The 12583-nt window shown below is 46.8% G+C and overlaps 1 protein-coding gene across 3 annotated transcripts in view; it reads left to right on the forward strand.

Moving 5' to 3' along the window:
• The window catches only part of LOC149332347 (potassium channel subfamily K member 1-like), a 160942-nt gene that overhangs the window by 141504 nt on the left and 6855 nt on the right, over positions 1-12583 (forward strand). For all 3 annotated transcript variants that reach the window (XM_089557243.1, XM_089557241.1, XM_089557242.1), the window contains exons 2-4: positions 6871-7011; positions 9956-10167; positions 11509-11695. In XM_089557243.1, the coding sequence (XP_089413369.1) occupies positions 6871-7011; positions 9956-10167; positions 11509-11695 (540 nt within the window). The remainder of the gene's footprint in view (positions 1-6870; positions 7012-9955; positions 10168-11508; positions 11696-12583) is intronic.

A 12583-nucleotide genomic window follows, 5' to 3' on the forward strand; every position in this document is an offset into this window, starting at 1 on the left:
CGGACACACGCTGCACCCAGAGAATTGCCCCAGCTCCAGTTAGCGACTGCTTTAACGCTCCGCTTCCGTAGCACTGCACGGTTTTTCCGCGAGACAGCGAGCCGCCTGTGGCTATCGGTCTGCCGCATCACGTTCTCCGGCCCGCCAGTTCGCTCCCGTCAGGGCGCCTTGCAGGAAGTGAGAGTTTATAAAAACGGGGAAGGAGGGGAGCTCAACTGCGGAAGCCTTTGGCCTACTTCCCGCCAGTTCCGAATGTTGTTCTTTGCTGTCTCTCGCTCTTTATCGCTGCCTCCGCTCTGGGCGCCTGGGAACAAAAAAAGCGCTAAAGAAACCGGTTCCGGAAGGATTACCCGACGCGTGCTGGGCGGCCGTGTCTTCCGGCTTCGATTACGCTCTGCCCTGGCTAACACCAGCTGCGGCGCCGCCTGGCGGCTTTAATAAGCAGCGCCACGCACGATCTGAAAGCAGGGAGAGAGAGATGAGGGGAAAGGGACATGCAGCAAGCATCTTTTGGCATTTCTGCCGGCCACGCGTCATGTAAGAGGAACTGTTGTTTATGCCGCAAATGCAGCAGAGGAAAGTCAGGAGCGTTCTGCTGGCCCGCGGCGCCCTGAGGATCTCCTTCTTGGCTTGTGGTGAATATATCCCTCGGCGAGATATCCCCCATAAGCAGTAGCGCGCATATTTACGCGAAGCTTCGGGCAAAGAGGGTATCTGCATGGTGGGAGGGGAGAAAAACAACCGCAAAAACTCCGCGTGACCCGCGAACTTCGGCAAAGGTCGTCGTGGCTCTCCGGCAGCGGGCATAGCCGCGGAGCGGCTAAATGTCAGAGGTTCTCGCAGGGCGACGGCGTGACGGCGAGAGAGCGCGGGAGACAGGGACTGATGTGTGGAGGAGGCGAGCAATGACAAACAACGGAGCGGCCAACTTTTGACGTTGTTGTTTCAGGCGCGCTTTACGAAGAACCTGAACTAGCGATGTTCGATGTAACGTAACAACGGGTATAACGAAAACTTAATTTCCGCGCGAAAATCGTGAAAAGAAAAAAAAAATCCGAACGGCCTTCTCTGATGTGCATGGGCTTACCCGGCATAAAAGTGGCATTGGCGTCTCACTGATTGTTCTGGAGTGCTGGATGTAACGAAGTTACCGGTATAACGAAAGACAGGAGGAGGAAAGATGGAATTCTGGAGAACACATAAAAGGGAGGAACTTCCGCTAGCCAACGTTTCTACGAAAGAGCTCCGAAGAGATGACCAGTCCTTTAATCGGAACGTTGGCTAGCGGGCTAACACTTCAATCCGCTCTCTTATTCAATCTGTGCGGTACAACAAAAAGCGGTAGCAACTATGTATACGTGACATAAAATTTAAAAAAAAACTGATCTGCGCTACAGCATTAAAAAAAATTCAAATTAGATCCGGCACGTACACAAGAGGTCAGAGCTCTCTTCTGCGTTTGAACTTTTCTTAAGCGTTCCGCAGAAAACGTATTAAGGTTTTTTGAGGTTGTATACTCTGAACGATTTTTTTTATCCTTTCGGGAGTAACGATGACCGTTAGACGAACGGACGCAAGCGCGCGAGAGACATTGCACATGTATTGTAGGCATTGCATTCCATATGTATCGTAGGCATTGGATTGCAGATGTATATGTAATTACAAACACCTCGCAAATTTCTGCCGCTAGGACGTGAAAAGAGTTTATAGGGGTTAAGAGCACTTTGATAAGGAGCCCTGGTGTAGTGATGGGGTGCGGCAAACCTACTACAGGCTAGCGCATTTAGCAGCAGCAAATAGATTCCGCAGAAATGAAACAGGCTGCATTTTTGCGTTTATTTCGTCTGCGCCTAACATTGTGTCCGCCGCTACCGTGTGTGTGTGTGGGGTGGGGTTGGGGGGGGGGGGGGGGGGGGGTTGCGAAAGTATGAAGTGCTTGACTGCTTAAAAAGAGTATGTAGCGAAGTATACGCTTCGTTAAAGGAAACGTTTTTAGTTTACTATATCCGTGACGTGTGGTGCTCAGCAACAGAACGCCCATAGCTAGCGAACCGCCGCGACGGGTGTACAGCTGAGTGTACTACATTTCGATTGTCTAGAACAAAAGAGCTGCTAATCGAAACCATCGATCGTCATCTTTCACTCCGGCGAGCGCTGTGTCCTCGCGCTGTGCCGTTGGAGCAGAGAGAAGACAAATGCGAATGACCCGCTAACCTTCTTTCTCGAACGTTTCTCGGGGGAAAAAAAAGCACTCCGTGACCCCCGCCGTGATTACATCGACGTTTCGAGAGAAAATCAACGGTCGCCACCCAAAGGAGCACTGCGTGCCGGGATGTTCCAATGAATATATATGCGCGACCGGCGGGCACTGCTTTGGGAGTCGGTGCATACCTTACACAGCCGTCTTCAGCGTGTGCAGAACACTGCCGCCGAGTGCAGTGTTAGCGGGGAACGAGGGGGAAAGGGGGGGAGAGGAGGCATAGGCAGGCGCCGCTCATTTGCATGTCTGCCAGACTTTCCACGAACCGGGCTTAGTTGGGACGAGCGCGGATTACGCGGCTTCGAAGGGGGGGGGACGTAGGATCCTGACTTGTAGCCGCGGGACAATAAGGCACGGGTCCCCATCACCCTCGCCACTCTTGTAACGAAGGCACGGCTTTAAATAATTGGGAGACTCGCGAACTCGACTCTGCAATGTCCCCGAACGAGGCCGAACGAGGCTACATTCTCTCTCTCTCTCTCTGCCCCCGCTCCTCAGCCCTTCTCATTGCCTCATTGCACACCGCTCGCATAGCAACCTTGTTCGTCCCCGTTAACGCCATGAAACTCGTGTCGGAGGCGAACGCAAGACGGGCGCGTGTCTCCTTGTTTCTTAGCAGGAAAAAAAAAGAAAAGTATTGTGCCGCGAGTGTGAGCCGCCGAAAATGCGTAACCTTGTTCTTAGTTCAGCGCTAACAAAATGTTGTTGCTAAATTGAACTGCTGAGTTATATTAGTTCAATTCCTTCCTCCATAGCCATTTCGCTAGTCTCGCGCCTCTCGAGGCGCTTGTTCAGCGTCATTCTTCCGTCGTGTTCCGTCTTTGTAGGCGCTATTGTTTCCTGTCTTAAGTATTATGCACCGTCTAGCCTCAATTGAAGTTCTTCTAAGTCATCCCTCGTCTGCCAACGCATTGTAGCCTAATCCTATCCCGCTTAGGGGTAAACTGTAATGTGGCGGCAATGGCTAAAAGGTTGCATAGGCCGATGTTTTGGGTATTCGTTGACCAGAAATCGCAACTTTTTCCCCCCACTTCCGGTTTCTTTCGAGCCACAAATGCCTGCGACTCGCGGGCGTGAGCGCAGCGCATTATAAAGAACGGAACGAAAAAGATGAAGCTATACGGCAATCACTCGAGTGACTGTACAACGTGGAGCACAAAGGGGTCGCCCGACGTCGAGGCGTCCACATTTAGAGCGAAAAGCTCTACTGCTCCCATGCCGAGCCTGAAGGTCATCTGGCTCTTAGATTTGACCTCTGACGGGAGGCGCGCCGCATGTGCAAAATCGCACGTGGCAGGTGCCTCGATATTCGTCTTCCTCGGCGCCATGGTTGCACGCTCGGCAGTCACGTCCGCCGCTGCGCTGGCTGCTGCTCGGCCGCTCGCTCTTGCACTTGTGGTACGTGATGCATCACGTGATTTGCTCTCGATGAAGTCGTCAAAAAAAATAAAAATGAACAGAAGATAAACCATACTTAACCATGATTAACAGAGCTTTCGCTCTGTATATCCTGGCTCAGCTGGGTTGAGCTACAGCCACTTTTTTTGTGTGTGTGTGCTGACTACCACCATTCCTTGTCCTACATGCGACACAGGAGCTTCGCAGATGTGAATTAGCTGCTGCTATCTGTGCGATATCTGCGACGGTCTCTAAGCGACAGTGCTAATTGGGTGGTATGCATCGACGATCGATAACAATGTAATAACATGGGAACGTCGGAATATCGAGGACGGTATTGCTGCAAGCTACAGGAGATAGTGCATATCCCTGTCCCGCGGGCGCTGACTGTGCTTCGTCAACCCCCCCTCCGCCTCCATACCTTCCCTTGTGTTCGCCCTGCGGCTGCCAATATCGAATTATTATCGATTGCGTACGAAACAGAACGACATACCGTCGTTGCACGTGCGCCCTGTATGGGGGAACAAAAATATGACTGCGCAAACACCGGTTTCTTCCCTTGTTGCGTCAGCATAACGATCCCGTTGCTGGTGCGAATGACATTTCGTGTTTTGACTGTTGACGCCGCTGCTGTCGATATCTGTGGCTGCGATCAGGCTAATGGTTGGCAAGGCGCCGGTCCGCACTCCTGAAACCTGCAGTTGTTACTTTTTTAGTTCAACCCAAAGGAAGCGATTCAACCCATATATGCCGAAACTTCAGAAATATATATATATATATATATATATATATATATATATACAGGGTGTTTCACCTAAGACTTTCTGCAGTTTTTAAAAATAAGCTATTTGAATTAGATGCGCGATTTTTCTGGCATAGCATTGTCAGTGGTGTAGTACATCATAATGCAGCTAAGACGTGCTAACTAGCAGGCTTGTTAACCAATATTTAATAGTTAACTTTTAAACTATTACCGTTGGGCTCCTTAATTATTGAGAGGCATGTAGCCCACAGTAAGTAATGTCCATATCCGTTTTTAGAATTTCGAGAACGCGATTATCCTCGGCGCTGTGGCCCAACAAATTTTGGCTATTTCGACGAGTTAGGTTCACTGGAGAGGTTGCTTTGCCTGCTAGCTTCTCAAACCGCATGTATTTTGACGCGATGTAGGCGAAATTTGTTGGGCCACAGCGCCGAGGATAATCGCGTTCTCGAAATTCTAAAAACGGATATGGACATTACTTATAGTGGGCTGCATGCCTCTCAATAATTAAGGAGCCCAAAGGTAATAGTTTAAAAGTTAACTATTAAATATTGGTTAACAAGCCTGCTAGTTAGCACGTCTTAGTTGAATTATGATGTACTACACCACTGACAATGCTATGCAAGAAAAAGCGCGCATCTAATTCAAATAGTTTATTTTTAAAAATTGCAGAAAGTCTTAGGTGAAACACCCTGTGTATATATATATATATATATATATATATATATATATATATATATATATATATATATATCACACACACACACATCCGCCACTACTAGTACTATGCTGCAAAAGCCACGTGTGTGTGTATATATATATATATATATATATATATATATGACAGAAGCCAACAGCCACAGAAACCAAGGGGCACAGGGGATTTTTTATTTATTTATTTTGTGGTGTTGATCAATTTAGAATATTACTGAATATGTTATCGCTTAAAGTAATTGATTAGAAAAGCAGAAGAAAAAACAACCACATGCCGCCGGTGGGATCCGAACCCACGACCTCCGAATTACGCGTCCGGTGCTCTACCTCTGAGCTACGGCGACGGCTGTCAAATCTTCTACTTTCGGGGGTATTTATGTTTACAAGTAACCTAACCTTGAGAGTGTTCATCAGCGCCACCCACGTTCATAAGCGGCGGACGTGGAACGTCCTGAGTTACCGCAGGTGTGACGTAGAACGTCATCGAACGGAGAGGGTGGAAGCTGCGTGAGAACCCTCTTATGCTTCCTATGGCGTCCTATATATATATATATATATATAAATTGGCTGCTGTTCAACCGGCTGAACATTATTTACAAAGGTGAAGCTGATGCGCCTCTTTCTTCTTCGGTTTCTGCTTCGATCTTGGCGCGTTTCCTCGCTCTATCCTTCGCCAAAGCGGCCTCATGACGTTTTTGGCCATAAGAAACGCCAGATTCAATCAGCCGTTTACGGTACACAGCCGAAGCAGTGGTTCCAGCGCGCGACTCCTCCATGGCTATCTGCGAACTCCTTTTTTGTTTAGCCCCGCCATGGTGGCTCACTGGTTATGGCGCTCGGCTGCTGGCCCGAAAGACGCGGGTTCGATCCCGGCCGCGGCGGCTGAATTTCGATGAAGGCGAAAGTCTAGAGGCCCGCGTACTGTGTGATGTCAGCGCACGTTAAAGAACCCCAGGTGGTTGAAATTTCCGGAGGCCTTCACTACGGCGTACCTCATAGCCTGAGTCGCTTTGGGACGTTAAACCCCAATAAACCAAACCTTTTTTGTTTAGAGTGTGTTTTCGGCGGTGCACGCCTGCTATTCAGACATTGTAATTCTTCATATGCTTAAAAAAAAAACTAAAGGTGCACTTATACATCTCCTTATGTGCGGGAATGCGTAGGCGTTTCGAGTTTTGTTGTCTCCTCTGTTACTTAGTAATATAAGGAATCATTGAAGGTAATTAGTTAATCGGTTAATTTAATTAAGCAATTAAATTAATAATCTCAAGTAATTTATAACGAATTATTACTTCATTTATTAACCATTCGTTTCATTAATTTTATGAAATAGCTTCACCATTATTTTTATTCGTTGAATTCTGGAGGGATTACTAGTAATTCCCCAATTTCGTGAATTACTCTGGAGTGATTAGAGAAAATGATTGTCTTGTTATTTATTTATTTTATTTAGCAATTCGGTCATTTAAACTTTCCATTCAGTCATCATTAATCATTACAAATCATAATTACACTCTTCCTGGATGATCGACAGCTCATGAGGACACGCTCAGTCCACACTGTCTGTCCATGCCACTCACGAGGCAAGAAATGCTTCCGCGTTAATAAACTCTGCCTCAGCCACTGTTCTTCCGGCTTTGTTCTCCTGTCTCCTCCTTCCCATGTCTGCTTGTCTTCACCGCCTGTTGACAGCGCGCGTATACCAATCTTATTTCCCACTCTTTCCGCGGCGCAGATGAGGCCCTGGAGAGCTTCATCGTGGAGATCGTGCGCGCCCACGAGAACCGGGTGTCGCCGGTCAAGAACGTCACCTCGGACCCAAACTGGAGCTTCGGCCACTCGTTCTTCTTCTCGAGCACCATCATCACCACGATCGGTGAGTCCGCGGCCCTGTCTCTACCTTCGTGACGATCAAACCGCGCAAAAGATGGACGCAGACGAAGGGAAATAGATACGGCACACAGGCACAGAAGAAAACCAATGGTCGCTTCAGATAGAGGAGGAAAATATGAACCTAGAAGCCAAGTTTGGTGACTGTTCAATAATTAGGTAATTATAAGCAAAAATGTCGAAATTGCGTCGAAATAGCGCGGACGTCGATATAGCCACGGGAACGGTGTAACGTCACATCCACCGGAAGTCGTAACGGCATAGTGAAAATTGTCACAGAATGGTCGGAAAAACGTCGGGTTTGTGTCAAATTAGATGGAAAAATATGTAATTAAGCGTAATTAACACTTCAGATCCCCGAAAGATGTGTAATTTGTGTATCGATATAGCCAAGGGAACAGTGTGACGTCACATCCACCGGAAGTCGTCACGGCATAGTGTCCTTCGCCTAGTGGCATAGTAGGCTTTCGCCTCTCAACAATTAAGTTGCCAAAGCGTCCTCGCAGTTTTTGAACGTCTCGTAGCTGTGAACCAACTGGTCCGCCATGAGTTCGAGTACCGCTGTAGACGTTCTCAGTGCGCAGGCGCCGCCGTGACTGCCACGTGACTGCGCTCCTCGCTTCCTTGAAAAAAATAAATAAAAAAAAACAGACCTCGGGCTTTTTTTTTTTTTTTTTCAGATCAGTCGAGCAATGGAGTTTCCTTCAGTGAAAGGCTGGGACGCTGATTAATTCGTTGCCGAAGGAACACGGCGGTCAGGTTGAATTCAAGCAAATAAACGGCTAGCATTCAAACTAGGCGCACATATATCATGGGTATAAACGTAAATTGCGCGATCTGTTCGAGCGTGGAAGAAAATAGAAAGAAGATCCAACTGCGTCATTGGCAGCCTTTTCTACAACTTCACCATTGAACTTCACTCAGACATTTTTTTTTCAGCATTTAATTAAGCCGCCTTTTATAGACTTGTAGTTAAAAAGAGGGGGAAAAAAATCGGCTGCCCTGCTCTTCGAGCAGTCCGAGGGAAAGAAGTCTGCTTTACTGGACGTCGCAAGCTAATGACTCACCGAACCATACTCAGCCGCTGTAGAGCAAGGGGAAATGCACGAAGTGTGCCTTCTCGGCGATTATGCTGTGTGGAGTTCCTTTTGACGCTGTGTCAAAGGCGGGTTTAAATTTTGTGCATATCCTCAGCGGCTGAAAAGCTGAACATATCCTCAGCGGCTGAAATTTTAACGCATATATTCAGCAATAAGACCACTGATGCTCAGGCTAGACGGTCGTCAGTACTGCCATGTCAGCGGTTTTCTTTTTTGTTTCGCAAATTGTATAATATTTCATTTTCTGGCTAGAATTATTCTGTAGTATGCACGGCCTGCTCTGTGGGGGAAAAAAAACTCGAGCCGGGAGAATTCCGCCAAGCTGGCTTTTCTGCGCGGCAGGAAAGCACAAGGTGAAGCTAACGCAGCAGTAAGGTACGCGAACTGGAGGAAATGGCCGATAAATCATTCAGTTATTGATGTCACCTTGCTTTAAAAATTAGCATTTGGAGGCAGAAAACATTAAGGGGCATCAACATCATATCTTTATGTGTGTGTATTTGCTGAAGGCGTTTTGTTTTAGCACGTCGAATACATTGTGAGATATAACATAGACTGCTTCAAAGGCATCACTAGTATCTACGTTTCCATGTGCAATGAAACCTATTTTTGTACGAGACTGTCCTGTAGAAATTAAAGACCCGTGTGCCCCTGCTGTTCTATGGTACGTGTCCGCGCACGCATAATATATGCGTGGCAGTTCGGCATTCACTGAGGGATTCAGCTAATTATTTTAAAAATGGATGTAACTCGAGGGCTTGTTATTATGTCATTATGTTACCATAATGCAGAACAGCACCTAAAAAAAAGCCATGATATATGCCACTGGTCTAATGCAAATAAGTGCAAGACTTATATGGCACGGCCTTGTTCTGGGAAATCCTAACATGTTGAGCACTATGTTGCCCATATAACCTGATGTACTTAGGAACAAAGTAGCAGTACTTCTCCTTTTTGGCTGGAGCATCTTTCTTAATGGAACCCTGAACCCTCTTGAACATGTGTGAATCGAGTGGCATCTCGAGCCTCTCGCCAGGCTATATATGAGCGGGCCGTGGCGCAGAGCTGGTAGACTGAACACTCGCCAAGCTCTCCTACGTTTCTTTCCGCTTTAAGAGGGCACTATGGAGATGCGCTGTACTGCTTCATTTCATCCCTCTATGGGTCAAATATAGAAAGTTCTAGCGCAGCTTGCACCGTCCACTGTCACCGCTTGCTGCAACCCCCACTGTAGCGCAGATGACTCAAAGGCGCCATCTGTGCACCGGAATTGGCAGCTGGTGGTGGTAGTAGGCTGTATATGTGTAAGACAGGGTTACCTCTTAGCAGGGTATCACTGCAGGAAGCGCCGTTTGAGAGAGAAAAGCGGTAGAATTTGAGTTAGCAGCACTTTTATGTTGAGCGTTTAGGCAAAATTCTGCAATGCATGCCCAAAGACTTTCGTCACTGGCCGGGAGGCGTATGGGCTCCTTCGAGTCAAACACAGATGCCACTTGTTTCTCATTGACGTCCATCCAAATCTACTCCACCTTGGGGGATTCCCCTAAAGCATTTGACCTGACCATGCCACTTGTTTCAGTCTCATTTTCATAATGCCGCTTTTGTCGGAGGGAGAAAGATGGTCGAGCAAGCAAAGGAGCAAACCAAGTGAAATGATGTGCTACTAATGTGGGTGTTTTTTCTTTGTTGGCTGCAGCTGAGTTAGTATTCAATCATGCATTTCAAGCAGCAGCGAGGAAAATGATCTTGATCTAAGCTCAGGTTTCGTTCGGAGTGATTGTATTGAAGGGCTGATGCACTGTGGTACTGATGCGCTGATGCAATGTGCAGGCTATGGCAACATCACCCCTCTCTCCACGGGCGGCAAGATCTTCTGCATCGTGTATGGGCTGATTGGAATCCCGCTGACCCTCATCCTGCTGTCTGCATTTGTCGAGCGGCTGCTCATCCCAGTAACCTACATGCTGCAGTTCCTCAACTCACGCCTCGGGCACCTGTACCAGGCATTCAACATCCGTGTGCTCCACCTCTTCATTGTTGGTGTATGTGCATTATTTAAATATTTCATGTTCTTACATTGTGCTGGCTGCCTCCTGCTGAACAGAAGTTTAGTCTTGGCGACAAGGGTTGGGGAGACAGGCTGTTCAAAAGCAAACTGTTTGTCGTGCACCCTTGCACCCCCCCCCCCCCCCCCAAAAAAGAATAAAGAAACTTGGTAGCTTCAGTAGTGATTCGAAAAGTTATAAAGAAATTAATGCAGTGTATGGTAGGCCCCTAGTTAAAAGGCACACTACCCGTTGCAGTTTTACAAAGCCATCATAAACAGCAGGCCTTCGTGAAGAAAAATTAAGCATGTGCTTCTGAAGAGCGCAGCAACATGTAAACAAACTAGAAAACAATTGAAATCAACTCTATGCAACTTTGCTAAATTATTTAACACAAACCACTAAGACTTTGCCATATTTCGAGGAGACCTCATCTTTAGAACACACTGCATAAAAATAGTTTGTGGGTGGGAAAGCAGATGGCATCATATGTTTTTGATGAGCAACCATACCATAAAAAAAAAATAATGGCCTACATAGACACTGCCTCAAATTTCCTACTCTTAAATAACAGCCAAGAGGTAACAAATTTTGAAAACAATACAGCGTGCCTGGAGATTATCTCATTCTGTTGGTAATTTAGTGTATGGTACAGACCTCTGTGTGTTGGTGTTCTCTATGATGTTGTCATAGTAGAGTTTTCCCTTCAATAACCACTGCCTTCTAGAAATTTTTTGACCGCATCCCATTTTTGTCTTCCACTAATCGATCTTGCTACTACTTATGCACTATTTTGCGCCAAGTTAAAAGCTCGAAAGGTACTTAATATAGAGAATTTTAAGCATTCTTTACTAATTTATCTGTAAGATTGAGTGAAACAATTGCAGAAATATTGCCTAGGGACTAAAGGTCTGGAAAGGCCTTTCCTGAAGAATAATTTAGCCAGTATTCTTTTTGGCTTCCCAGTACCAGGTGTAAGCTTCAGTACAGCAAAATTTAAAACCACCAGCCCTTGTGCTAGAGGTAATCATAATGTAATTATGCATTTTTTGCAGCGCAACTACCATTTCGATAGGCACTAAATAGGAGGCACCATAAAAGTACAGAACGAGTACAAACTGCGTACACACACACAAAAGGACAGACAAAGTACAGGTTGTGTGTCTTACGTCCCATCTTGTTCAAGCAGTTTGTACTCGTTCTCTTCATTATGAACCAACTAGCCCGCCAGAGCATCCTTCTGCACCATTAAAGACTGCCCTCTGAGCTCCTGCCAGAGGCAAACATATTCCATGAGTTACTGAGAGACAGCATAAATGTGCGTTTCTTTCCTTCCAGTTGTTGGTGGTGGTCTTCTTCTTCCTGGTGCCGGCTGCCATCTTCTCCTCCCTGGAGCCAGAGTGGGACTATGTGGACTCGCTGTACTACTGCTTCATCTCCCTCACGACCATTGGTCTTGGTGACTTCACGCCTGGTGACAGCTACGAACAGCCCTACAGGCCGCTCTACAAGGTGGCCGTTGTGGGTGAGTCGCCACATCTGTTCTAGAAATGATTCTGTACCAGCTGTTCTACTCAAGAGTGACTAAGGAGACTCGTCACAGTGCTCTAGGCTTTTTGGATACTAGGAAGCAAGCACATAAACTGCTTAGTTCTGTGGTTAAAATAGCCATAATTATTTTATGTGCACACAAACATGAAAGGCTGAGAAACTTTCATGGTGCCTCTCATTTAAAATAGGAGCTCTCTAACTGGACAAGCTGTGAAGGTTTCCAAAGGCTTTGTGCTGTAGGTCAGAAATTTGGAGGTCTACGGCATAGTGTCTGGCGGATAAGTGAAGAAATTAGCAAAGCAAATGTTTATGCCAAACTGACCAGTCGCCAAATCCTTCTTTGCTCATAGCAAGTGCATGAATTCACCTGCCAGAAACAGCCATCATGGGAGACCAGACATTGAAGCTAAGGGTCGCCGTGGTGGCTCAGTGGTTATGGTGCTCGGCTGCTGACCCGAAAGATGCGGGTTTGATCCGGCCGTGGCGGTCGAATTTCAATGGAGGCAATATTCTAGAGGCCCGTGTACTGTACGATGTCAGTGAACATGAAAGAACCCCAGGTGGTCGAAATTTCCGGAGTCCATCACTACAGCATCTCTCATAGCCTGAGTTGCTTTGGGACGTTAAACCCCATAAACCAAACCCAACCATTGAAGCTAAGGCTTGGAACTCGTTTGATCATGTGTGTTAACTAGTTTTAACCCCATGTTACCTGTGAGCAGCATCAGAATTATCTCAGTAACACAGAGAATTTCAAATGTGGTTTGTGTGATTTCATTGCTATAGTTTTCACACTTGTGCGGAGTGTTTTCTCTCTCAGCGGTCTTCACAGCGATGATAGCTAGTGATTGAAGCCCGCATT

Source organism: Amblyomma mixtum, chromosome 8 (genome assembly GCF_055824585.1).
Source record: "Amblyomma mixtum isolate Tamu chromosome 8, ASM5582458v1, whole genome shotgun sequence".
NCBI lineage: Eukaryota > Metazoa > Arthropoda > Arachnida > Ixodida > Ixodidae > Amblyomma > Amblyomma mixtum.